Here is a 25,085-nt window from a genome sequence, read left to right as displayed (position 1 = left end):
TGTAAAACATGAACAGGTAAGAAAGTTTTATCAGCATTTTTACATCAAAAATAATAGTAAGGCACAGTGACTTGGTGAAGTAAATTTAATCTGATTACTGATTTGAAAAAAAGGTCAGATTAGGGTAAGGCGTTACCGGCATCCCTGGTCATGACTCCAAAAACTCTTCCAGGGTGTGTCACGATCTCAAAGGATGAGGTCCCAGAGACATTGATGTCAGTACTGAGAAAACTGCATCAAAGAAGAAGTATGACACTTTCACCAGAAACACATGAGTGCAAGGTGTTGGCAGTCCAACACCTCACTCAGATTCTCAAGTTATACAACCAGAGCATTCATTTATTTCAAGAAGATCACAACATCCTTCATAAAGTCAAGGTCAAAATCCCTTTCATCATTGTAGTTGTTCTTAACCAACTGCAAGTACAGTATTTACAGCAAGCACTAAACACAGCAGGAGCCAGAAGACATCCTTGATGAGCACCATGATTCACTGGGAGACTCTTCCAGGGTGCGTCGTGATCTCAAATGATAAGATCCCAGAGACACTGATGTCAGTACTGAGAAAATTGCATCTTTCAAGAAGTATGACACTTTCACCACAAACACATACATTTCTGATTGTTGATTGCAAGGTGTTGGCAGTCCAACCCCTCACTCAGATTCTCAAGTTATACAACCAGGGCATTCATTTATTTCAAGAAGATCACAGCATCCTTCGCAAAGTCAAGGTCAGAATCCCTTTTGTCGCTGTAGTTGTCCTTAACCAACTGCAGCTATTTACAGCAAGCACTAAACACAGCAGGAGCCGGAAGACATCCCTGATGAACACCACTGGGAAAACATCCCAGGTTTTGCTGCTAGTCCACACAGATACACAAAGCACCTCACAGTCACCACTTACACATGCACAGCAGTGCTTCCATGCAAGGCACTCATTTACGTTTGAGGACTAAGGTCCTTGCTGAAAGGTATGTTGGTGATTTTTCCTGGCTGCCCTGGTGTTGAACTGAGGATCCTGTGGTCACAAACCCATCACTCTGACCTCTCACCCAAAACTGTGCTTAGACAAAGTTAGCACAATTTAGCGCTTAGCTTAGACTGTTGGAAGAAGCTGGAGTACTACATATATTGAGAGATTATAGGATGAGTTTGAAACTTTTCTTTGTTGTTCCGTCTGCATTCCTTCCTGCTGTTTGTAATGGACAGTTTTCAAGATCTTGAAACTGTGACTTCTGGTTAGTGAGCCTCTCGCTCGCGTGTTTGCCGTCATTTGAAACACTTGCTCAGCTGTCAGATTTCCAGGGAGTGACATGACCACTGGAGGCAAATTCCACGCTGTATCAGAAAGTATTTTTTTTGTCATTGTTGTTGTTAACCCACAGTAATGAGAAGGAGTGCTGCAGTGGTGTGAATATCGATCGAAAGCCCCTGTCACACGGCACTAACGAAGGACACTGAAGCCAAAACGAAACAAGAACTCTGGACACGACTTTCAGAGACATCATTTAACCATCGTCCAGCTCCATTCCTGTACGAATCCAGACGACAAATTCAATTCGGCCGTATTCCGTTTTGCTTTCTGTTTTGACGGTTCCTCATTGTTTGCGTAATTCTCATACCGTCAGCGTTCCGTTTGACTGTCGTTCAACTTCGCCAACCTCCCAAGTCTGACGTCTGGCATGAACATTACACACATGCACACACACACAAATGGTTGTCTGTGATGCACAGCCATTTGTGTGTGTGTGTGTGTGTGTGTGTGTGTGTGTGTGTGTGTGTGTGTGTGTGTGTGTGTGTGTGTGTGTGTGTGTGTGTGTGTGTGTGTGTGTGTGTGTGTGTGTGTGTGTGTGTGCGCACGCACGCACAGGCTCTCCAGCCAAAGACGGCATGCAAACATGCGCACAGACGCAAACACACGAGTGAGAGGCTCACTAACCGTAAGTCTCGCGGTTTCAAGATGGAAGAGCATCTTGAAAACCTTTGATCACACGTGCATGTTTATTTTTGACCTTGATATTGTTTTCATTGTAGCAGACTTTATTTACTTTGCTCTTTTATTTTCTTCGCAATGGGACAGTAAAGGACGAGAAATCAAGTAACTTCAGACTGACAGCAAGTAAAGAGCAAAGTGACAGCATCATGTAAAAAAAAAATGCTGAAAATAGTGTTACTGTAACGCTGTGTTACATAATTACACATGAACATTAAAGGGAGGGAGATTGCATGAGAAGTGTTGAAATGGACAAGATAAAGGAGAAATGATGGAGAGAGAGAGAGACCAGAGGATGAGGGAAAGCAGAGTGGAAGGGATGGAAAAAAGAGGATTTATTGGGGCTGCAGGGAAGAGCAGCATGATGGCTCTCTGATGGATTAGTGGAATGCATGAGAAATGGAGTGAGGAGAGGAAAGACTGCACACGGGGGAGAAAAGTGAAGTTTGCGCGTCTCCTTGGGGCAGCTCTAAACACTGGTATCATTAACGTAGCTGAGAGAGCACTCGCCGGGTGCAGGCTCTTTTATTTTAAGGCCACCTGTGGGTATTAGAGAGAGAGATACAGTGGAGATAACGTTAATGAGAAATTAAGTTGGAAAAGACAAGAGATGGTAAAAAAAGAGAGTAAGGAAGCTGCAGCAGCAGGCTGATAGAAAATGACATGACAGAGGAGGAGAAAGATCAGACTTTATATTTGTCAAAAAGCAGAAAGTAAGTTGTCTCCATTTCACATTCAGATTTGCTCACCGCAAACCTGGTTAGTAAGAGTGAGCACGCTTGTGCACCGCATTCCATTTGTGCACCCAGGCTGTTGTACGACATGGCCACAGTCCAACAGCATCCTTCACACATCTTACAAAAAGAAAATCACAGTTGTCTCCCAACAGAGAAAAGTCCTCTATACATTCACACCAAATAAATAATTCATATTTCAAATCCACCAGACTTTGGCTGGTGTCTGAATATTGTTTGCTGAATCCGGCCCTCATCTCATCCAGCCCAATCAGAATCCTTTGTCTCTCTTTCTACGCATTCAACTAAATGAAGGGGAACTGGAAACAAAGGGTCCAATTAGTCAAGCAATTAGACTCCTGTTTTGTGTCCTCTACTCATCCTCTGAGCCACTCGCTAATAGCCATTCTTCTTTCTCCCGTCTCTCTCGTACCCTTCATTTGCTCTCTTGGTGTGGGATTCTGTGTGAAATTATTTTCTCAGTGATAATCACTCTTAATTCCGTTTTTTTTTTTTAAATGCAGCAAGCATTTCAAATTCCCTCTCTGTGTCTGCTAGTCATTCACTATTTATTGCTCCTCCTTCATCTTTTCTTTACGCCTCCTGCAGCTCTCCTCATCATCCATCACATGAAGACGGCTGTGTCTCACACATGCACACACATGCTTTGGTAAAGGTGCGCCTCTGTGTCTGTCTTTCTGTTTTTGTCAGTGTGTCTCTGCACAGCTCCCACACTTGGTGCCATATCTTCTTACCATCCTACGTATAGTGCACAGTCTAAAGTGCACATCCAGCTGTGTTTTTCTATTTACATAGTACATAACCTGAGTGCAAAATAAGGCACTGGGTGCAAAGGGGGCATACATACTTAAGTAATAATTGGTGTTTTATGAATTAAACCAATCAGGTTATCATGTGTTCATTTTAAATTAGTTGGAACCTGGCATATTGCTATTGAGATGGCAGATTTGAGTGAAATGCTTTGTGTCAAAGAAAGCACCAAAGCGTATGAGTGGATCATTTGCAGCCATCAAAGCGCCTTAAAGTGAAGCAAGAAGGTTTTATTTTTAATTCAGTTTCTTTGTAGTTTGATGAATGTGAATTCATATCCCTGTGTGTAAAGTGTACACTTGCGGTGAACCCGCATATGTAAGGCATATCTGAATATTGCATCAAATGTAATTGTTTGAATTCTGTTTTTCTGAATTTTGTTTGTTTCAATATGGATCAACGTTTTGATTTGGCTAAAATTTTAGACTAGATGTCTTTCTTGACACAAATCCAGATGTATATGGAGAATGGAACACAAGTGGCCTTCAACTGGGCACATTTTGTTTTCGAAGCAAACACACTAAGCACTTGTGCTGCCATACTGTCTGAATATAGTGTTCATTGCAGAAAAACTCTGCTTCTAGTCACCTGTTCACCTAACCTGCATGTCTTTGGAAGTGGGAGAAAGCTGGAGGGGAGCATGCAAACTCCACACAGAAAGGTGATCCCATGACCTTCTTACTGTGATGCAATAGTGTTCGCCAATTTAGAGAGAAATCAAAATAAAACTCTTCAAGTCCCTAAATTGGAAATAGTCAAATCAAGTCTGGGAGTATGTGCCAGTGCCACACGTTGCCACATCAACCACACAAAGGACCCAGGCTTGGTCCTGGCAGGCAGACAGGACCAAGCCTGGGTCTATCATGTGGTCGATTGGCCTTCACCTGTGTACTAGATCATGAACAGAGAAACTAGGTACTAAGTCCTATATGGACCGTGAGGATTATCCCCGGCTTCTTTAGTGTGAAGCAGACGAGAGTCTGTTCCTATTTTTATGCTATGAATCATGCAAATCTGTTTTTAGCTTTATAAAAAACTGTTCATTGGTTTACCTTAACTTCTAAACAGTCCCAGCTCCTCATACCTTGTTTATCAGAGGAAACCTAAAATTTAGTGTATTATTCCAGAAATTACCCCATCTATCCACTGTGTTTAATGAAAACTGATTACATTAACTTTATTTTTCAATTAAAAACTGTGTTTTAAATGTACTCAAGTAGGTGTACCCCATGTCTCCACAGGATACGCTCATACAGCTGACAAATGGAAGGATTTTGATTGGAAATTTAATGTTTAATATTCAAAAAAAAAAAATTGAAACACTCACATCATCGAGGGTGAATCAGTTCATTATTTTTTGAGTAGTCCTGTAAGCAATCCAACAAATAAACCACTTAACAGCAATATCTTAAATGGAGGTGTGACAGAGCCTTTACACCAGAGGTAGAAAAGTATGTGAACAGAGCAGACCTAAGAAAATAAAAAACCCAATGGTTTCACCGTGTTTATCAGTCTCCGTTTTCAGTGCGATATGATCATTTGTCTCCTTGCTGCCACTGATACAGCTGTTGTCTGTAAGGTGTGTTTTGGTGTTTATGTCTTATCTGCTATCTGATAACAGATAAGCAGGTTTGTATTGCCCGAATAATCGATAAGGCCCATTGTGTGCATGTGTGAATTCATGAGAATGAACAGGTGCTAACGAGAAAGATAACAGTCCAGAAAACCATACATATATCTATAGACAGATAAGTTATTTTAAGCTCTTCTTTCAACATCTGTTTGGATTTGGTCGTGTATCAGCCTGACGTTAGATTATCTCTAAATGGGTTCAGATTAGGGTCTGAAATAGAAAATGTAATGGAGGGTCAGGAAATATAGTACATAAGTCAAATAACATCTGCAGGATTCTGCTCAGTGACACAAACCAAAGAAGTTAGAATAGTCTCTCTCTCTCACTCACTCACTCTCTCTCTCACACACACACACACACACACACACACACACACACACACACACACACACACACACACACACACACACACACACACACACACACACACACACATTGACCAAATTCAGGATATTCATTTTCTATACCCACTTATTCCAGTTAAGTCCAAAGTGATGTAGTGCAGTTAGTGGCGTGGAAGCCAGGAGATGTTGCACCGTGGTAGCTGCGCAGGAAGGCGTCTGGAAACACCAAAGATCAAAGAGCTCTATTACAGAAAATAAAGGTGCCAGTTTACCTTTGAGAGGAGCTGCCGGAAGCTCAGATGCCATACAGAGGCATCTCAGGGAATCTCTCAGAAGGCCAGAGTGCATGGAAGCATCAGAGTCGAAGTAACGGTGTCTGAAAGTAGTATCTGGCCATGCAGGCTAAGAGTCTGACATAGGCAAGGTCATGGAAGAATCTGGCAAAGACTGAGCTCATGATCTCCTTGCATCAGTGATCTCCCTGCATCAATAAAACAGTCAGATTTTGTAGAGACTTTCAAGTCCAGACTTAAGACGCAGTTATTTCCCCTTTCGTATGGCTAGCATACTGACATAGTATGTTACTATGCTTTTTGCTCTTTTAAATTTATTGTATTAGGAAATGGAGCGGGCTGTGGCTTCAAACATTATCTAATTTCTGGGTCTTTTAGTAAAGCTTAGGGCTAGTGGCTGGCGATCACCTTAGTATTCTGTTGCTTAATGCTGACAAATTATAATGTATTTCTTGTCTTTCTGATGCCTGATTCTGTTTTTTTCTCTCTGTTAGAGGTGCAGCTCCATCCAATGATGGATGTGGTGTCTGTTTTTGCAGCCCTCCTGTCCAGTGCACCGGCAAAATTTCCTATATATTCATTTTGTAAATTGTTTTGTCAATTGTGTCAGTAGCATGGCCCAAGCAGAGGGTCGCCCCTTTGAGTCTGGTCTCCTTGAGGTTTCTTCCTCAAATCATCAGAGGGAGTTTTTCCTTACCACTGTTGCCTGTGTGCTTGCTCTGGGGGTTGGTAAGGTTAGACCTTACTTGTGTGAAGTGCCTTGAGGTAACTTTGTTTTGATTTGGCGCTATATAAATGAAAATAAATTGAAACTGAAATTGATGGGCTGCATTCAGGAAAAAGCTAACCAAGATTAGCATGCTGAGCTTGATTTTACATTCGAGCACAGGTGATTGTGTGCTCGAATGTAAATATCCCCTAAATATTTCCGCATTGCCAATGGGGACATACCGTATCAGAAATCACAGCGTAGAAGAGGACGGAAGTGACAATGTTTTACAATGTGTAAGTTCTTCTATAGCTACCAGGTTCTTAATCACTGCCTTTGGTTTGATGTTTTTGAAGTGCTTATCAACCAGTTTCAGTCATATCAGTTTGTGTCTACCTCTTGGTTTTGGTGTATATTTCCTTCCTTCTCATAATGCTACCTTTGCTGGTGTTTTGTCAGATAACCTTAGTAGATATTGCTATCGTTGTCATCTTTTTTATGGTCTTACTCAAGTGAGAAGGGTCCACTAGCCCTAGAGTCCACTTGTCCTAGGCTCCACTGGTCCAAACCTCTTGATATTTTTTGATGGTGTATATTACAACCTGTTATTTCTTCCCCCAGTTCTTTCTGCAGTACTGCCCCTTACAAAGTACAAACTCAAACTATTCTGCACTTTTAAATGTAATCAAAGTCACAGCAAAAATAATCAGGCCTGGGCCCTGCAAGAACTTCTCTTACAGACAAGATCCACTCTTACAGGACTAAGAACAATGGATACAAGCAGTTTTTATACAGGATTACATATCCGTGACAGAGGCAGATCTTATTTCCCAAAATCCTTGTCTTATTGGCCCTCATGGGCATTCAAGGGAGGTCCATCCCCCTGCCCGAGGCCCGCGCAATAACAGGAGACATATGATTTATAATTGTAACCTAACTCTCTTTATCCTAAGTGGTACAAACTGGTTAAATCTGGTTCTATATGCACATACCAAGAGAGAACAAAGGAAAGGGAGAATAAGAATGAAACTAAAAGTATAACCCTAAATAAAATAAGTATCTTAATACCAAAACAAGTACAGAAAACATAATGAAAACCATAATTGAACACAGAAATATATCTAACAAACCCCAAACTGATTTTAAAGTTTTCAAATGAATGTAATACTTTCACATAGTTAACAAACCAGATCCAGTTTTGTTCAATTTACAAAAATAAAACATATGATTCTGTTGACATACACCATTAATCACCTTTAATTGTACTGTTGTCTGTAGATCTCTTGAATTGAAAATTAACGAATGGTAATTCACCATAATTAATTTTTTTTTTTAATTGTCACACTTTTGTAACATTACTTAACCTACTTTAGTGCAACATAAAGCCTACAATAAATGAAAAACAACTTCATCATGCTCTCCTTAATACTAGGACTAGTGGACCCTAGGACTAGTGGGAAGCTCCGAATCCCATAGGTTGCTATTGTTGTTTCATACAGGTGAATATTAGAGGTCTTGGGCAGCCTAATATCTAATAGACCTAATAGATATCCAAGATCTTTCAGATGATATTCTACATTTACAACTTGCTATAGTTGCTTTGGCATACATAGTCCATAACTCACTATTAGGCAGAAAGCAGCTATACGGTTAGCATCAACCACTATCCATTTACATTAGCCACATTTAGCATCACCTGCTAGCTGTTTGTAAATGTTAGTGTTAACCATGGTTAAACAGGTTTGCCAACTCTCATGCATCTAGTATGAAAATTCAGTAAGGTATATCTTATACATTATCTTCCAATTCTAAGGTGGAACTATGCTAGTATACTAAGGTATATCTAAATATCTAAAAAGGAAGAGTAAAATAGTAGAGTAGAGTAGAGCCACTTAGGTGCCTGGTCTTGAGTACCAGGGATGGCAGGTTGAAAAGCTTTTTTATCCCATGGGAACTCTCCCTACCCACCCAAGCGGCTCAAGAAAAAAAGTATATATAATATAATAACTAATAAGACATAAGAAAGATAAGACATCATATATATAACTATATTTAAACATTAAGGGTAATAAACAACATATACAATAAATATGGTACTATATAATACACAGGAGTAGGTATTAAAACCTATGACACTCACGCTGTCAGCATCAATTTCATGCTCTCACACACAAGCAAGAAATGTCATCCCAAACAAAAAATTAATTTTCTATTGATGACTAGATTAGAGGGCAGCACGGTGGCTTAGTGGTTAGCACTGTTGCCTCACAGCGAGAAGGTCATGGGTTCATTTCCCGTGGCCTTTCTGTGTGGAGTTTGCATGTTCTCCCCGTGTTTGCGTGGGTTTCCTCCGGGTGCTCCGGTTTCCTCCCACATCCAAAGAAATTGTCCTTAGGTGTGCGTGTGGGTGTGTCTGTTTGTTTGTCTATTTGTGGCCCTGCGACAGACTGGCGTCCTGTCCTGGGTGTACCCCGCCTCAAGCCCTATGACTGCTGGAATAGGCTCCAGCCCCCCGCGAGCCTTAATTGGACTAAGCGGTAGAAGATGGATGGATGGACTAGATTAGACCAGAGCAGATCACAGTGCATTGTTTCTTAATGAAAGGAGAGAAGTTAAAAAGCGCACACCCAAAACAGCTGTTAACATCTGCAAAAATCTTCGAACTGCAGTATTCTCTGATCTCTGGATGACAAAGGTAAGCCAATAAAATAGCCTAACAAATCGAATAATCTATTGTCTAATAAAATTGGGTTGTCACTACAGACATCGCCTAATCAGTGTGTTGACACAGTAGGCTACAGACTTCAACTAGTTGCAAAGTAAGTAACTTAAAGGACATGTTATACTTTAATTTATGCCCTGGTTAACAAGTATTCATGATTGTAAGTCTATCTGTGCACATGCGCTGAAAATGTGTGGTCACTGAAGTATTTTATTGATAATTATTAGTGATGGAGAAAGCGAAGCGTTTTGAACCACTGAATCAATATGAAGCAATTGTGTTGAAATGGTGCAGTGTTTGAAGCATTTGATATGGTGACATCTGCTGGCCAATCTTTAACATAGCACTTGCATTGAACAAAATAGGCACTGTTAAATAATCAAAGTTCAGTGTGCATCTTGAAATTTTGACTATATTTTCATTTAAAGACATTAAAAATATACTTGTGTTATAATGTAATTGTGCCATCATAAAATACTGTATGTAATAGAGATAAAAATGGTTAAATACAAAATGAAGGGGATTTGGGGGCTTCAAAGGTTTTTATTTAAAAACAAGATAATTTCATTGGTGTTAGGCTTGAGTCTTCCTCCTGGCTTGAAGCTTGAGTTCTCCTTTCCAGTTTTGGAGAGAAGACTCACACAGCACTGAAGTTGGTGTCATATGAAGACAGATTTTGTCCAACTTGTAAAGATTTGAATAAACACCTGCCTCCCTATCTCTCCTTGCAAATTCATTGCAGAAAATGCTTCTGGGGGGCATTAATGTGGCTAAAACCCTTCAACCTCTGGGAGGGCTTTGCCCCTCAGACTCCCTAACCAGGACCATCTTGACCACCAGCCGTTTTAAGTGTTTTTCTTTATTTGACTCTTACACACCTGCAGATGAGCTTACTGAAATATTTTGGCAAAAGGAAGGAGGATAGATGTAGAGAGGAGAAGAATCAATCAGAGTTTCCCTTCTATCATTATTTTTATGAGTAAACTAAGACTGTTTTTTTTTTGGTTAAATTAGGGTTAGTAATAACAAAAATTTTGCTTGTGCAATCTCACTCCAGCCGAGGTTCCAAATTTGGCAACCCTGAGTTAAATATGCTAATGTTGGAGTAGGTCACAGGATACATTAACATTAACCAACACTAGCAATTTGTGCATTACAGCCCATTCATATTCAAATATAAAGGTAAGGTATCATGTTACACTCGCTATCTCAGTCCAAGTCCAATATTTCAGCTCACACTGTGAGTAGTAATGTTGTTTGAATGATTTAGGAAAGGCCAAACTTTGAGCCACAACTTAAAAGTGGCCCTTGAGTTTGATGAGTGTCATTTCTGCTGCAGCAGAGAGATGCTCCCTGTTCATGAGAAAGTGACCTTAACACGCTGTCACAGCTTGCTCGTGCACCTGAAATGATTTATTGGATACAGACCGCTTGGCGGGCAGGTGAGGCTGCGGCATGTGATCACGGGGCAGCACGCTCTTGCACCTTCAGCCTTTATCCTTCCCTTTCAACGTGGTCACTGTCATCAGGAATTAAAGTGTACAAATGCTATAATATACGACTATAATCTGTCGTGCAGCTAAAAACCTTTTGTCAGCACTGCCAACTACTGTTGAGAATGATTTCAAACAACGAACACACACTCAATACAACAAAATTTCCTCTATTTGCTGTTTCATAATTTTTTATTTTTTTTTCACACAGATTCTCTCTGTTATTTAAATTGGATAAGACTGTGTTTGCTGTAGGAGGACATAAAGGAAAGAGAACAGCACAGAGACAAACTGCCAAAAAGCAAATCATCACATGTCTGAGTGGATCAGAGTGCATGAATATGAAGAGGCCAACAAGTGTCATCGCAAATGTTTCACTAATTACCAGCCAACAGCAAACAGGATGAACATGATCTGGTTCACAGAAAGTAGGTGCCCCCCCCACCCCACCCCACGTAAAATTTTACCATTCTCTGTACTTGGGCTGCATATATGTAATTTTATTAAATTTATATTAAATTTATAACACGCCAATTCATGACAGCATCGCCTCAAGGCGCCTCACACAAAACAGTTCAAAAAAACAATGTAAAATAAAATTAAAAGATCAAGAAGCACAATTAAAAGTCCAGAAAAGCACAATGAAAAAGTAAAAACTTAATTTCAATTTCAATTTATTTTCATTTATATAGCGTCAAATTACAACAGAGTTGCCTCAAAGCGCTTCACACAGGTAAGGTCTAACCTTACCAACCCCCAGAGCAACAATGGTAAGGAAAAACTCCCTCTGAGGAAGAAACCTTAAGCAGACCAGACTCAAAGGGGTGACCCTCTGCTTGGGCCATGCTACAAAACATAAATTACAGAACAATTCACAGAACAATTCACAAACGTATATACAAGAAATTCTATTGGCGCACAGGACAGGAGGATCGCCAACACGAACACAACTCCTATCTCTGGATGGAGCTGCACCTTAAACAGAGAGAAAAAACAGAATCAGGCATCAGAAAGACAAGAAATACTGTATAATTTGTCAGCATTAAACAACAAGAAAAACAGAGAAATACTAAGGTGATCTTAAGAGTCTTAAGAGTGAAACGTAAGAGTTCAAAAAGATGCTAGCACAACATTCTAACCATAGGACTGAGTAAAAAAAAATACATCTTTAGTCTGTTCTTAAAAGTCTCCACAGAATCTGAATAGTTTATTGAGGCCAGGAGACCATTCCACAAGACAGGGGCACAGTATGAAAAGGCTCTCTGACCCGTAGACTTTTTCTTCACCTTTGGAACACAGAGCAGTCCTGCATCCTGTAAACGCAAAGCCTGGGCCGGTACATAGGGTTTAATTAAATCAGCTAAGTAGGTCAGTGCCAGTCCATGAACAGTTTTATAGGCTGAAAGTAGAACCTTGAAATCTGATCTCACAGAGACAGGTAGCCAATGAAGAGATACTAGAATTGGTTTAATATGGTCACACTTTCTGTTTTGTGTCAAAAGTCTGGCAGCAGCATTCTGAACCAGTTGAAGACCCCTAATGTAATGTAATGTTCATTGCGTGCTTCAACACGCTGTGATGCTTTCACCCATCTCTGACTGCATGTTATGAGAGCTAATGATGCGTGAAGCAGCGTCAGGATGCCGGCTTATCATCAGAAATATGGATTTCAACACAACAAAGTACTGACATTTGGTGCACATTTCATACGTACAGCAAAAGTGTACGTTCATATTTAGCTGTCATTATTCAGCACAACCACCAGATCCTGAGAAATGATCTTATTTTGATTTTATCTGGAGCATCAATTTTCTTCTTCAGCCTTTAACTGTTTAATCAAAGCTCAACAAAGAATCTCTGCCCCAAAAGATAATAATAATAATAATAATAATCCATCCATCTGTTTTCTGAACCCGCTTATTCTAGTTAAGGGCCCTGTCCCACTGGGGAGAGGATTAAGGCACGTGTTGAGCGTGCACGGCATCTGCATTGCGGTCATAAAAGAAGCACACTCGCTCCTTTCAGCATCACTGTTCACACCAATAATACAGCCTCTGGAGCATTTGCTGGACTTGGACAAGTTGATCACAGAATTTGTTCATTTTGTCATGCGAGGGTTCATGAATTTGGGGAGCGGGGGGAGGAAGCCGCGCGGGGTGTGAGACGGTGTTTTTTTCTTTTTTTGAGAGTGTCAGAAAACAGACTTCAGCGTGAGTTGTGGCTACAGCAACTCTTCCTTTTGTTGGTGTTAAATAAAAGTCCTGGATTGCAGCAGCTATTACGTCTTTGTGGATTTACACAGCTGGACCGGCACTGACTGGCAGGTATGTCGCTTTCTGCCACATATAATACTTTGGGTTTACGTGATGTGTTTGTTATGTATTTACAGATTGTCCGCAAAGCAGATGTAATAAAAACGCTTTATTCGTGGCCAATTTGTATGCATTCGCTACAACTTATTTTAGTTTGTGATGTGGACATGACGGGCACGATATATATCTGTTTTACACACTGTCCCGGTCCGCTGCCAAGCCACAAATCCCTGTCAGTTGCGGATATCAGCGGTTAACGGCAGATAAACAGCGCATAGAGTGAGTATGTATTGTGTATGAATTGAGTATATATGGAGTATGTAAGGCGGATGTCATCTGCATCCAGATTTTTGAACAGCTCAGAAATCCTGGCTGCGGACATGCGTGCCTCTGTGGATGATCACGGACGTGTTCGGATGACGGCTGACTCATACAGGCATGTTACACGGATATTGCGGATGTTTGGCGAATATGGGCCAATTTTGTGGGCAATCCATACGCAAACCCTCCTAAACGCCAGTGGGACAGGGCCCTAAGGATCACAGGGGGGCTTTAGCCTATCCCAGCAGTCAATAATGATAATTATATTTATAATAATATTAATAATAATGATGATGAAGATACTGCTAATAACAACAACAATAATAATTTTATTAATAAAGGACTTTCAAGACAAAAATTACAAAGTACTGCACAATTTAACAAAGTTAGAAAGATTATAAAATTACAGTAAATAACCTGTACACAATGTACATCAAGCAAGTATTAATGATAAATGGTAGAATACACACTTCCATAGGTTTTGTTTTTTGTTTTTTTTCATCTTATGAACCTGTTGATATTCAAGTCTAGTCATCATCAGTTTCCTTTACCTGTTCTGTCAAACTATTTTACTGCACCATCATCCGTTTAAAGGGTTGTTTTTTTTTTGTTGTTGTTTGTTTGTTTGTTTGTTTGTTTGTTTTTGTTTTAATCAAATGACATTTTTTGTTAAATTTCCTCAAAGTCACTCAGTTCTGTCTGTGCATGTGGAATCTAATCTGACGGGAGGAAGAATTGGATACAGCATCTGTGACCTGTCATGCCTGTCACTGAAGTCCATGTCTGGACTCCTGTATGCTCTGTGACACACACACACACACACACACACAAGTTGTTTGACATACTGGGAGGGAGTCATCTGTGTTGTAAACAAAGACCTGGCTACAGGCACAAGACTTGTATCCCAAATGTTCGTGGCTGCGAGTCTGAACCATATCCGTGCAGTGGTGGTCTGATACTGAGTGGCTATGGCAGAACTCAGTAGCAAATACAATAGTGTTCAGAATAATAGTAGTGCTATGTGACTAAAAAGATTAATCCAGGTTTTGAGTATATTTGTTATTGTTACATGGGAAACAAAGTACGAGTAGATTCAGTAGATTCTCACAAATCCAACAAGACCAAGCATTCATGATCTGCACACTCTTAAGGATATGAAATTGGGCTATTAGTAAAAAAAGTAGAAAATGGGGTGTTCACAATAATAGTAGCATCTGCTGTTGACGCTACAAACTCAAAACTATTATGTTCAAACTGCTTTTTTAGCAATCCTGTGAATCACTAAACTAGTATTTAGTTGTATAACCACAGTTTTTCATGATTTCTTCACATCTGCGAGGCATGAATTTTGTTGGTTTGGAACCAAGATTTTGCTCATTTACTAGTGTGCTTGGGGTCATTGTCTTGTTGAAACACCCATTTCAAGGGCATATCCTCTTCAGCATAAGGCAACATGACCTCTTCAAGTATTTTGACATATCCAAACTGATCCATGATACCTGGTATGCGATATATAGGCCCAACACCATAGTAGGAGAAACATGCCCATATCATGATGCTTGCACCACCATGCTTCACTGTCTTCACTGTGAATTGTGGCTTGAAATCAGATTTTGGGGGTTGTATCACAAACTGTCTGCAGCCCTTGGACCCAAAAAGAACAATTTTACTCTAATCAGTCCACAAAATATTCCTCCATTTCTCTTTAGGCCAGTTGATGTGTTCTTTGGCAAATTGTAACCTCTTCTGCACATGTCTTTTATTTAACAGAGGGACTTTGCGGGGGACTCTTGCAAATAAATTAGCTTCACACAGGCATCTTCTAACTGTCACAGCACTTACAGGTAACTCGAGACTGTCTTTGAACACCCTGGAGCTGATCAATGGGTGAGCCTTTGCCATTCTGGTTATTCTTCTATCCATTTTGATGGTTGTTTTCTGTTTTCTTCCACGCATCTCTGGTTTGTTTGTCCATTTTAAAGCATTGGAGATCATTGTAAATGAACAACCTATAATTTTTTGCACCTGCGTATACGTTTTCCCGTCTCCAATCAACTTTTTAATCAAACTACACTGTTCTTCTGAACAATGTCTTGAACATCCCATTTTCCTCAGGCTTTCAAAGAGAAAAGCATGTTCAACAGGTGCTGGCTTCATCCTTACATAGGGGACACCTGATTCACACCTGTTTGTTCCACAAAATGTTGTTAAAGTGTAGGAACACGGACCCACAACAGGGGGCGCAAATGAACGGACAATGGAGGAAGTCAAATAACAACACTTTACTGTTGTGAATAAGCACAACAAACACAGCAGATTACAATAATAGTCAATGAAGTCAATTCACAAAAATGTGTCGTGTGGGCAGGCTCGAAGATAAAAGACGTCTGTCCAAAGCAGAACCGGAACCACACGATTTCCTCCGCCACCGAACCCCGGGAATACTGGAGCCGCCAAGTCCCGAACTCCCAGGTGGCCACTGCCTCCGCTTTTCGGATCTGGTACTGCTGGCGAGGAACAAAAACAGTTAGATGTGGGTGCGTCTGCACCCAGCAACACGTATGGTGGAAAACCACCTCCACCTCTCGTCGGAAAAAAGGAAACAAAATATCTGCTGTCCAACACACAAAGCAACAGGTATTCCTGTCAGGAAGACAACAAAATCGGCTGAGTACGTTACCTCCTCGGTAGAGCGGTCTTGCTGATATACCACTGAAGATCAGATGATTGGTGACAGCTGTCGTGGGTGATAAGTGACAGCTGTCACCCCGGCTGCTCCTGTGAGGCGGCAGCGCCCTCTTGTGCCTGGAGCCCGCACTCCAGGCAGGGTGCCCTCTGGTGGTGGTGGGCCAGCAGTACCTCCTCTTCAGCGGCCCACACAACAGGACCCCCCCCTCAACGGGTGCCTCCTGGCGCCCGACCAGGCTTGTCCGGGTGGCGGCGGTAGAAATCGGCCAGGAGGGCCGGGTCCAGGATGAAGCTCCTCTTCACCCAGGAGCGTTCTTCGGGTCCGTACCCCTCCCAGTCCACCAGATACTGGAAGCCCCGGCCCATCCTACGGACATCCAAGAGCCGGCGCACAGTCCAAGCCGGCTCGCCATCGATGATCCGGGCAGGAGGCGGTGCCGGACCCGGAGCACAGAGGGGTGAGGTGTGATGTGGCTTTATCCGGGACACATGGAAAACAGGATGGATCCGCAGTGAGGCCGAAAGCCGAAGCCTCACTGCGGCCGGATTGATTACCTTAAGGATCTTGAAGGGACCGATGTAACGATCCTGCAGTTTGGGGGAATCCACTTTGAGGGGGATGTCCTTCGTCAACAACCATACCTCCTGCCCTGGCCGATACGCAGGGGCCGGGGACCGCCGACGGTCTGCATGGACTCTTGCCCTCGTCCGGGCCTTTAGCAAAGCAGAACGGGCGGCGCGCCACACCCGACGGCACTTCCGCAGGTGGGCCCGGACCGAGGGCACACCGACCTCTCCCTCAACCACCGGAAACAGCGGGGGCTGGTACCCCAGACACACCTCAAAAGGGGAGAGGCCGGTGGCTGAAGACACCTGACTGTTATGGGCATACTCGATCCAGGCCAAATGGGTACTCCAGGCCGCCGGGTGCGCGGCCGTCACACAGCGTAGGGCCTGTTCTACTTCCTGATTGGCCCGTTCTGCTTGCCCGTTGGTCTGAGGATGATACCCGGACGAGAGACTCACCGTGGCCCCCAGTTCCCGGCAGAAGCTCCTCCAGACTTGCGAGGAGAACTGGGGACCGCGATCGGAGACAATGTCTGTTGGAATCCCATGCAGCCGGACGACGTGGTGGACCAGGAGGTCCGCTGTCTCCTGGGCAGTCGGGAGCTTCGGGAGGGCCACGAAGTGGGCCGCCTTGGAGAATCGGTCCACTATCGTGAGGATGGTAGTGTTGCCCTGGGACGGTGGGAGGCCCGTGACAAAATCCAGGCCGATGTGGGACCAGGGGCGATGAGGCACAGGCAGCGGCTGGAGCAGTCCCGATGCCCTGCGGTGGTCAGCCTTGCCCCTGGCTTAGGTGGTGCAGGCCTGGATATAATCCCGGACGTCGGCCTCCAGGGACGCCCACCAGAAGCGCTGCCGGACAACTGCCACGGTTCTTCGCACCCCCGGATGACAGGAGAACTTGGAGCCGTGACAGAAGTCCAGGAGTGCAGCTCTGGCCTCTGGTGGGACGTAAAGTTTGTTCTTCGGCCCGGTTCCGGGGTCCGGACTCCGTGCCAGGGCCTCCCGGACGGTTTTCTCTATGTCCCAGGTGAGGGTGGCCACGATAGCGGACTCCGGGATGATTGGTTCCGGTGGATCCGACGACTCCGTTTTGACTTCGTCTTCATGCACCCGGGACAAGGCATCCGATCTCTGGTTTTTGGTCCCGGGGCGATAGGTGATCCGGAAGTCAAAACGGCAGAAGAACAGTGACCAGCGGGCTTGCCTGGGGTTCAGCCGCTTGGCGGTCCTGATATACTCCAGGTTCCGGTGGTCAGTGAAAATCGTGAACGGCACGGACGTTCCCTCCAACAGATGTCTCCACTCTTCAAGAGCCTCTTTCACCGCAAGGAGTTCTCGATTGCCGACGTCATAGTTCCGTTCGGCCGGGGTCAACCTGCGGGAGAAATAGGCACACGGGTGAAGGACCTTATTGGTCTCTCCGCTCTGGGATAGCACGGCTCCTATCCCTGAGTCCGAGGCGTCCACTTCAACCACAAACTGCCGACTAGGATCGGGCTGCACCAGAACGGGTGCAGACGAGAAGCGCCGTTTCAACTCCTTGAACGCGGCATCGCACTGATCCGACCAGGTGAAGGGGACTTTTGGAGAGGTCAGGGCTGTCAGGGGGCTAACTACCTGACTGTAGCCCTTAATGAACCTCCTGTAGAAATTCGCAAAGCCGAGGAACTGTTGCAGCTTCCTACGGCTGGTGGGTTGGGGCCAGTCTCTCACCACCGCAACCTTGGCCGGATCAGGAGCGACGGAGTTGGGGGAGATGATAAACCCCAGGAAGGACAAAGAAGTGCGGTGAAACTCACACTTCTTGCCCTTAACAAACAGCCGGTTCTCTAACAACTGCTGCAGGACCTGACGTACATGCTGGACATGGGTCTCAGGATCCGGAGAAAAGATGAGAATATCGTCCAGATATACGAAGACGAATCGGTGCAGGAAGTCCCGCAAGACGTCGTTAACCAAGGCTTGGAACATCGCGGGGGCGTTGGTAAGGCCGAACGGCATGACCAGGTACTCAAAGTGACCTAATGGGGTGTTGAATGCCGTCTTCCATTCGTCTCCCTTCCGGATCCGAACCAGGTGATACGCATTTCTAAGATCCAGCTTAGTAAAGATCTTGGCTCCATGCAGGGGGGTGAACACGGAATCTAATAATGGCAACGGGTATCGGTTGCGAACCGTAATCTCATTCAGCCCCCTGTAATCAATACATGGACGAAGTCCGCCATCTTTCTTGCCCACAAAAAAGAAAGCTGCCCCCATCGGGGAGGTGGAGTTCCAGATCAGCCCGGCAGCTATTGAGTCCCGGATGTAGGTCTCCATTGATTCGCGCTCAGGTCGTGAGAGGTTGTACAGCCTGCTGGACGGGAACTCAGCGCCTGGAACCAAATCAATGGCACAATCGTACGGACGGTGCGGGGGAAGGGTGAGTGCCAGATCCTTGCTGAAGACGTCAGCAAGATCGTGGTACTCAACCGGCACTGCCGTCAGATTGGGAGGGACTTTGACCTCCTCCTTAGCCTGGGAACCGGGAGGAACCGAGGATCCTAAACACCCCCGATGGCAGGTTTCGCTCCACTGAACCACCACCCCAGACGGCCAATCGATCCGGGGATTGTGCTTTAACATCCATGGGATGCCCAAAATCACGCGGGAGGTAGAAGGAGTTACAAAAAACTCAATCTCCTCCCGGTGGTTTCCAGACACCACCAGAGTTACTGGTTGTGTCTTGTGTGTGAGTAAAGGGAGGAGGGTGCCATCTAGTGCCCGCACCTGCAATGGTGAAGGAAGCGCCACCAGAGGGAGCCCTACCTCCTTTGCCTATCTGCTGTCTAGCAGATTCCCTTCTGACCCCGTGTCCACCAGTGCTCGGGCTTGAAGGGTTAAATCCCCGCTCAGGATTGTGACTGGGAGTCGTGTGGCAATTTGTGTGTGTCTCACTTGAATGTCTTGACCCCCCCTTAGCCCAGTCTCTAAGGGCGAGTGTTGACGTTTTGGCCGTTTGGGGCAGTCTCTCTGTGTGTGCTCTGTTGAGCTGCAGAGAAAACACTCTCCACGGATCAGCCTCCCCATTTTGGCCCTGTGCGTTTCCCTAACAACGTCAACAGGGGGAGCTGTTGCCCCACAAAGCGCTGCGGCTGTGGAGCGTGGGGAGGGCGGCCCCTTTTCGAACCCGGAAGGGAGAGGGGCGGCGCGTATCCGGTCACGTCCTTCGCCTCGCTCCCGACGGCGTTCCTCTAACCGATTGTCTAATCGTATAACGAGATCAATAAGCCCGTCCAAATCCCGCGGTTCGTCCTTAGCCACCAGGTGCTCCTTCAGGACCAACGATAGTCCGTTTACGAAGGCGGCACGGAGGGCAGTGCTATTCCAGCCGGACCTCGCAGCCGCGATGCGGAAGTCGACTGCATAAGCAGCTGCGCTCCGGCGCCCCTGTCTCATTGACAGCAGCACGGCTGAAGCGATTTCTCCTCTATTTGGGTGATCGAACACTGTTCTGAATCCCCTCACAAACCCATCATACATCAGAAGGAGCCGTGAATTTTGCTCCCAGAGCGCTGTAGCCCAAGCGCGTGCCTTACCGCGAAGCAGATTAATCACATAAGTTATCTTACTAGCATCAGTCGCGTACATGACGGGACGTTGTGTGAAGACGAGCGAACATTGCATAAGAAAGTCCGCGCACGTCTCCACACAACCCCCGTACGGCTCCGGAGGGCTTATGTATGCTTCAGGGGAAGGTGGGAGGGGTCGTTGAACGACCTGTGGAACGTCACTGTTGCGCACAGGATCGACAGGAGGGGGAGCCGCAGCAGCGCCCTGAGGGCGCGCTTCCACCTGCGCGGCGAGAGCCTCCACCCTGCGGTTAAGGAGGACGTTCTGCTCGGTCATTAGATCCAACCGAGCCGTAAAAGCGGTGAGGATTCGCTGCAACTCACTGATCATGCCTCCTGCAGATGCCTGTGCGCCCTGCTCTTCCATTGGCCGTTCAACAGCCGGTTGACGCCCCTCGGGGTCCATGACGTTGGCCGAGATATCCTGTTGTGAAAGTGTAGGAACACGGACCCACAACAGGGGGCGCAAATGAACGGACAATGGAGGAAGTCAAATAACAACACTTTACTGTTGTGAATAAGCACAACAAACACAGCAGATTACAATAATAGTCAATGAAGTCAATTCACAAAAATGTGTCGTGTGGGCAGGCTCGAAGATAAAAGACGTCTGTCCAAACCAGAACCGGAACCACACGATTTCCTCCGCCACCGAACCCCGGGAATACTGGAGCCACCAAGTCCCGAACTCCCAGGTGGCCACTGCCTCCGCTTGTCGGATCTGGTACTGCTGGCGAGGAACAAAAACAGTTAGATGTGGGTGCGTCTGCACCCAGCAACACGTATGGTGGAAAACCACCTCCACCTCTCGTCGGAAAAAAGGAAACAAAATATCTGCTGTCCAACACACAAAGCAACAGGTATTCCTGTCAGGAAGACAACAAAATCGGCTGAGTACGTTACCTCCTCGGTAGAGCGATATCTCGGCAAAGAGGTGGAGATGTCGTCTTGCTGATATACCACTGAAGATCAGATGATTGGTGACAGCTGTCGTGGGTGATAAGTGACAGCTGTCACCCCGGCTGCTCCTGTGAGGCGGCAGCACCCTCTTGTGCCTGGAGCCCGCACTCCAGGCAGGGTGGCCTCTGGTGGTGGTGGGTCAGCAGTACCTCCTCTTCAGCGGCCCACACAACACAAAATTGATGAACTCACTGACTGAATGCCACACTACTATTATTGTGAACACCCCCTTTTCTACTTTTTTTTTTTACTAATAGCCCAATTTCATAGCCTTAAGAGTGTGCGTATCATGAATGCTTGGTGTTGTTGGATTTGTGAGAATCTACTGAATCTACTGGTACCTTGTTTCCCATGTAACAATAAGAAATATACTCAAAACCTGGATTAATCTTTTTAGTCACATAGCACTACTATTATTCTGAACACTACTGTATCTAATAATGTCAAATTGTTGATGTCTTTGTGGATCATGTGACACCATTTTTAATTATGGCGGAAATCTTGTGTCGTGTGTCGCAGTAGTAGTAGAATTGCCATACATTGTGCATTCATTAGTAAGTTTAGAGCATCACGGCGGAAAAAAGTCTCATACCCATCATCACATCCTTTACACCTAACACAGAAAATGGGTTTTCTCTTATGAAATAGGGCGTATTTTTAAACTTGTCAACTGATTTTTGTTAAATATGTCTTTTTTACTTTATTTTACAGCAGTTGTCAACATTAGTTGCAGAGTTCTTTATGAAAACATTATGGACTTTTTCTGTTATTTTAATACCACATAGGTCATTAAAATCTTTGTGGTAATTATGACATATTTATGCAATTTTACACAGTGTTTTTAACAAAAAAAAAAAAAAGAAAGAATCTGCACACAAGTTCACCAAAAATGAAACTTTAATTTTGTATTTCCCAATTATTATTGCTGATCTATTGATTACTCATTCAACAATAAGTCTTGCAGCTACGCAGAATTCATACTTTATAATTTATAGTTGATACTTAAGCACCTCTCTCACAGAGGTCATGTACGTGGCGTGTTAGTGGCAGCCGTAGCCGCGCTGTATTGGTCATCACTTGCCGCATGTACTGGCTGTTGCTAGCATGTGCGAGTCATGAGACTTCATGTGCGCGCAGGTCAGTGGCATTTAAAGCGTGTCGTCTGCTGCTTCCTGTTGTTTTTTTTCCAATTATATCTGTTTTGTTTTTTTCTTTTTCTTTCTTTTTCTTTTTTTGTTTTAGTTTTTTTGTTTTTTACATTTTATCATGGATTTGTAATTTCTGAACAACCTGGTGCTTTCTAGCATGCCACACAGATGGCATGTGCGTAATGTGTTGCTGGTATGTAGGGGGCAGTTGAAGTTGAGTGGTGAGTGCCAGCAATCCTGTGGTGCTGTGTAACGTGATTTTGATGGATAGTGGTGAGTTAGGTGGCAAGTGTTACAACACCTCTAAACACCACAACCATGCCATCTGTGTGAGAGTAGCTTTAGTTTATAATGCATGTTTATACTGTTTTCATAATTTGGTGTGATTAGTGACATCATGAATGATGGAGAGTATGTGAGAGCAGGACTGTGCGGTTTGTCATTTTAACATATATATATTTTTTTTTAGGTAAATGTTTGTTTTTGTAAAGTACACATTCACACCGTGGGCACCGTGTGTGGAGTAAACATTGCAGCGTGGGTGTTGCTAAGATCACTGCATAAATCTGCAAACATTTTTTTTGTTTTTCACTGTCAAATATCTAACATCTCCTCCTCCGTCTGTCTGTCCTCAGCTTGATCTCCTCCAGACGATACTACTTCGAGATCCTGCACAAGCAAGATGACAAGGGTTCGGACCATGTGGAGGTCGGGGTAAGCGGAGCAGCCTGAATGCCGCACTTCATTCAGTCATTTCCCAACCAGTTGTTCTCTTTGTCTTCTCCTTGACTTGTGACTGAATGGAAGATTTTTTTCTTGAGCTTCTGTGATCACAGCCTATAAATTCCCTCCTTGTTGCCTCCTTGCTTTCCTTCCCGTCAGGCATTAAGCATTATCCTTTAAAATCTGCTCGCTGTTACCCTACCACAGCACATTTTTGCCTCTCTTAAGTCTTTGTTGTGCACTTCAGCTCTTAACTTTTCGCGTTCTTGCCCTGGCGCTCTGAGTCTCGTCTGCATCATTTCTCTCCATGGTGGTGTTTCTGCTCCTCAGGCTCAGCGCAGCAGAGTGGAGGCTTAATTTCAAGTTGGAGTTTCAAACGAGAGCCCACATGCCTCGTTTCAGCCTCTGCTTTGAGTGGGAGGGCAAATGATAAAAAAGAGATGACTGGTGTGTAGATAAAATGAGTCTCTTAACAAGCCCCGGGTTAGCATCATCACGGTGACCATTAACAGCAGCAGATCAACAGTGGCACTGCTGGAATTTGGCATCCTTCTTTTGTACACAATTTTATTGTCTGTGCTGTCTCAAGGCATATACATGGCCATGCTTTATTTATTTATTTGCTACTTTATATTCCTTAACACTTGCATTCTTCATCTTTTTGTTCATGGTTTCCTTCTACTACATAGAAGTCTGCCTAATGAAATGTTAGTGTTTATTTATGGGATTTTTTTTTTTTTTCACCACACTTCTGGAAGCCACTCATTGCAACACTGCTCCTTCAGTCGGTAACGCACGACGCTCACACTGCTTGTTTTAAAGGGGAACGGACAATGTGAGGAGCGCTGATGGCTCCCTGTTGCCAGCAGCAGCCTGATGGGAGATGAGATGTGGGTGGAAGATTTTGCATGTTAGACAGACAGCAGGTGAAGGGAGGAGTGCACATGTTTGTGAGAGAAAGAGACAGACATGGAGGCGTGTGAAGAAGTGCATAGTAAAGACTTTGCGTACTTTATCTGGTGTGCTTGCAACTGCTTTCATTTACTGTCAGGTCACAGCCATGTTTGATTGTCTAAATTTGAGATGAATACCGCCGTCACATCCACCACACTACAGAACAGCTTTGCATCCCAGGTGGTAATCATCCAGGCAGACATCTCTACCTCTCAAAAGCGTCTGTCAGCCACAACGAGGTCAAACATGGATGTCCATTGGCACTTTTTCATTTGCTGGAGTCCTCAAGACTGAGGCACCAGCCTGCTGGATTATGCCCAGAGAACCAAGCCACATGGCCACAGTGTCACAGCTGATGTTCTGTCACGATGCAGGGAGATGGTGGCATAATGGTTTGCACATTGGAGTGTGACACAGCCAAGCTTCCAACTGTCACTTCGAAGAGGCGTGCTGGGGAGGTGGAGAGACACGTACCATGGGCCCTTCTGGAAATAAGCTTAGTGCTTTTGTTGGCTACCCACGTTAAATAAAAAGACGTCACCCTGACCTCCTCATCTGGGTTTCTCTCAGTAATTCCAAAAGTAAGCATGGATCCTCTGAGACCTAATACAGAGGACATCCAATCAAACATTAGGTAGCTTGTTATTGTCCACCTTTCACAACCATACAGTAAGACAGGACTCACCATGACCCTAAAAACTTGGGCCTCCCTTCTCCTGCAAATATATCAGTATCCTGAAACACCTCTGTCCAGGGACCTCATTATTCTGTAAGCTCTTCCTAGGCATCTCTTGATCTCAAAAGCCGAGAAACAAAGGGCATGAATGTTACTGTCAAGATAAGTGAATGTTTTAGAAGTTTGACACTTCCACCACATACAGATACACTTATGAAGACCAAGTCCAGGCAGTCATTGAAAGCCTGAATCTTAGGCCCAATCTCAATTCTCTTTTGCACCCCTTCCCCTTCTCCTTGCCCCTACCCCTACGCCTACCCCTTTAAAACAAGGGGTAAGGCGAAGGGGTATGCCTCTAGCCCTATGAATT

The 25,085-nt window shown here is 44.4% G+C and overlaps 1 protein-coding gene and 1 long non-coding RNA gene across 2 annotated transcripts in view; one reads left to right on the top strand and one right to left on the bottom strand.

Moving 5' to 3' along the window:
• The window catches only part of b4galnt4a (beta-1,4-N-acetyl-galactosaminyl transferase 4a), a 440,181-nt gene that overhangs the window by 352,360 nt on the left and 62,736 nt on the right, over nt 1-25,085 (top strand). The window contains exon 8 of the mRNA XM_034176867.1: nt 22,998-23,076. Within this exon, the coding sequence (XP_034032758.1) occupies nt 22,998-23,076 (79 nt within the window). The remainder of the gene's footprint in view (nt 1-22,997; nt 23,077-25,085) is intronic.
• Nucleotides 6,235-24,385, bottom strand: LOC117516019. Its single transcript, XR_004562283.1, has 3 exons — nt 24,304-24,385; nt 18,445-18,452; nt 6,235-6,245 (listed from the first exon to the last, which is right to left on the bottom strand). It is a non-coding gene; the product is annotated as an uncharacterized LOC117516019 (long non-coding RNA).

The sequence above is a fragment of the Thalassophryne amazonica genome, chromosome 8, assembly GCF_902500255.1.
Source record: "Thalassophryne amazonica chromosome 8, fThaAma1.1, whole genome shotgun sequence".
Taxonomy (NCBI): Eukaryota; Metazoa; Chordata; class Actinopteri; order Batrachoidiformes; family Batrachoididae; genus Thalassophryne; species Thalassophryne amazonica.
Note: the sequence above shows the minus strand (reverse complement) of the source record. Positions and strands in the feature narration are given on the sequence as shown.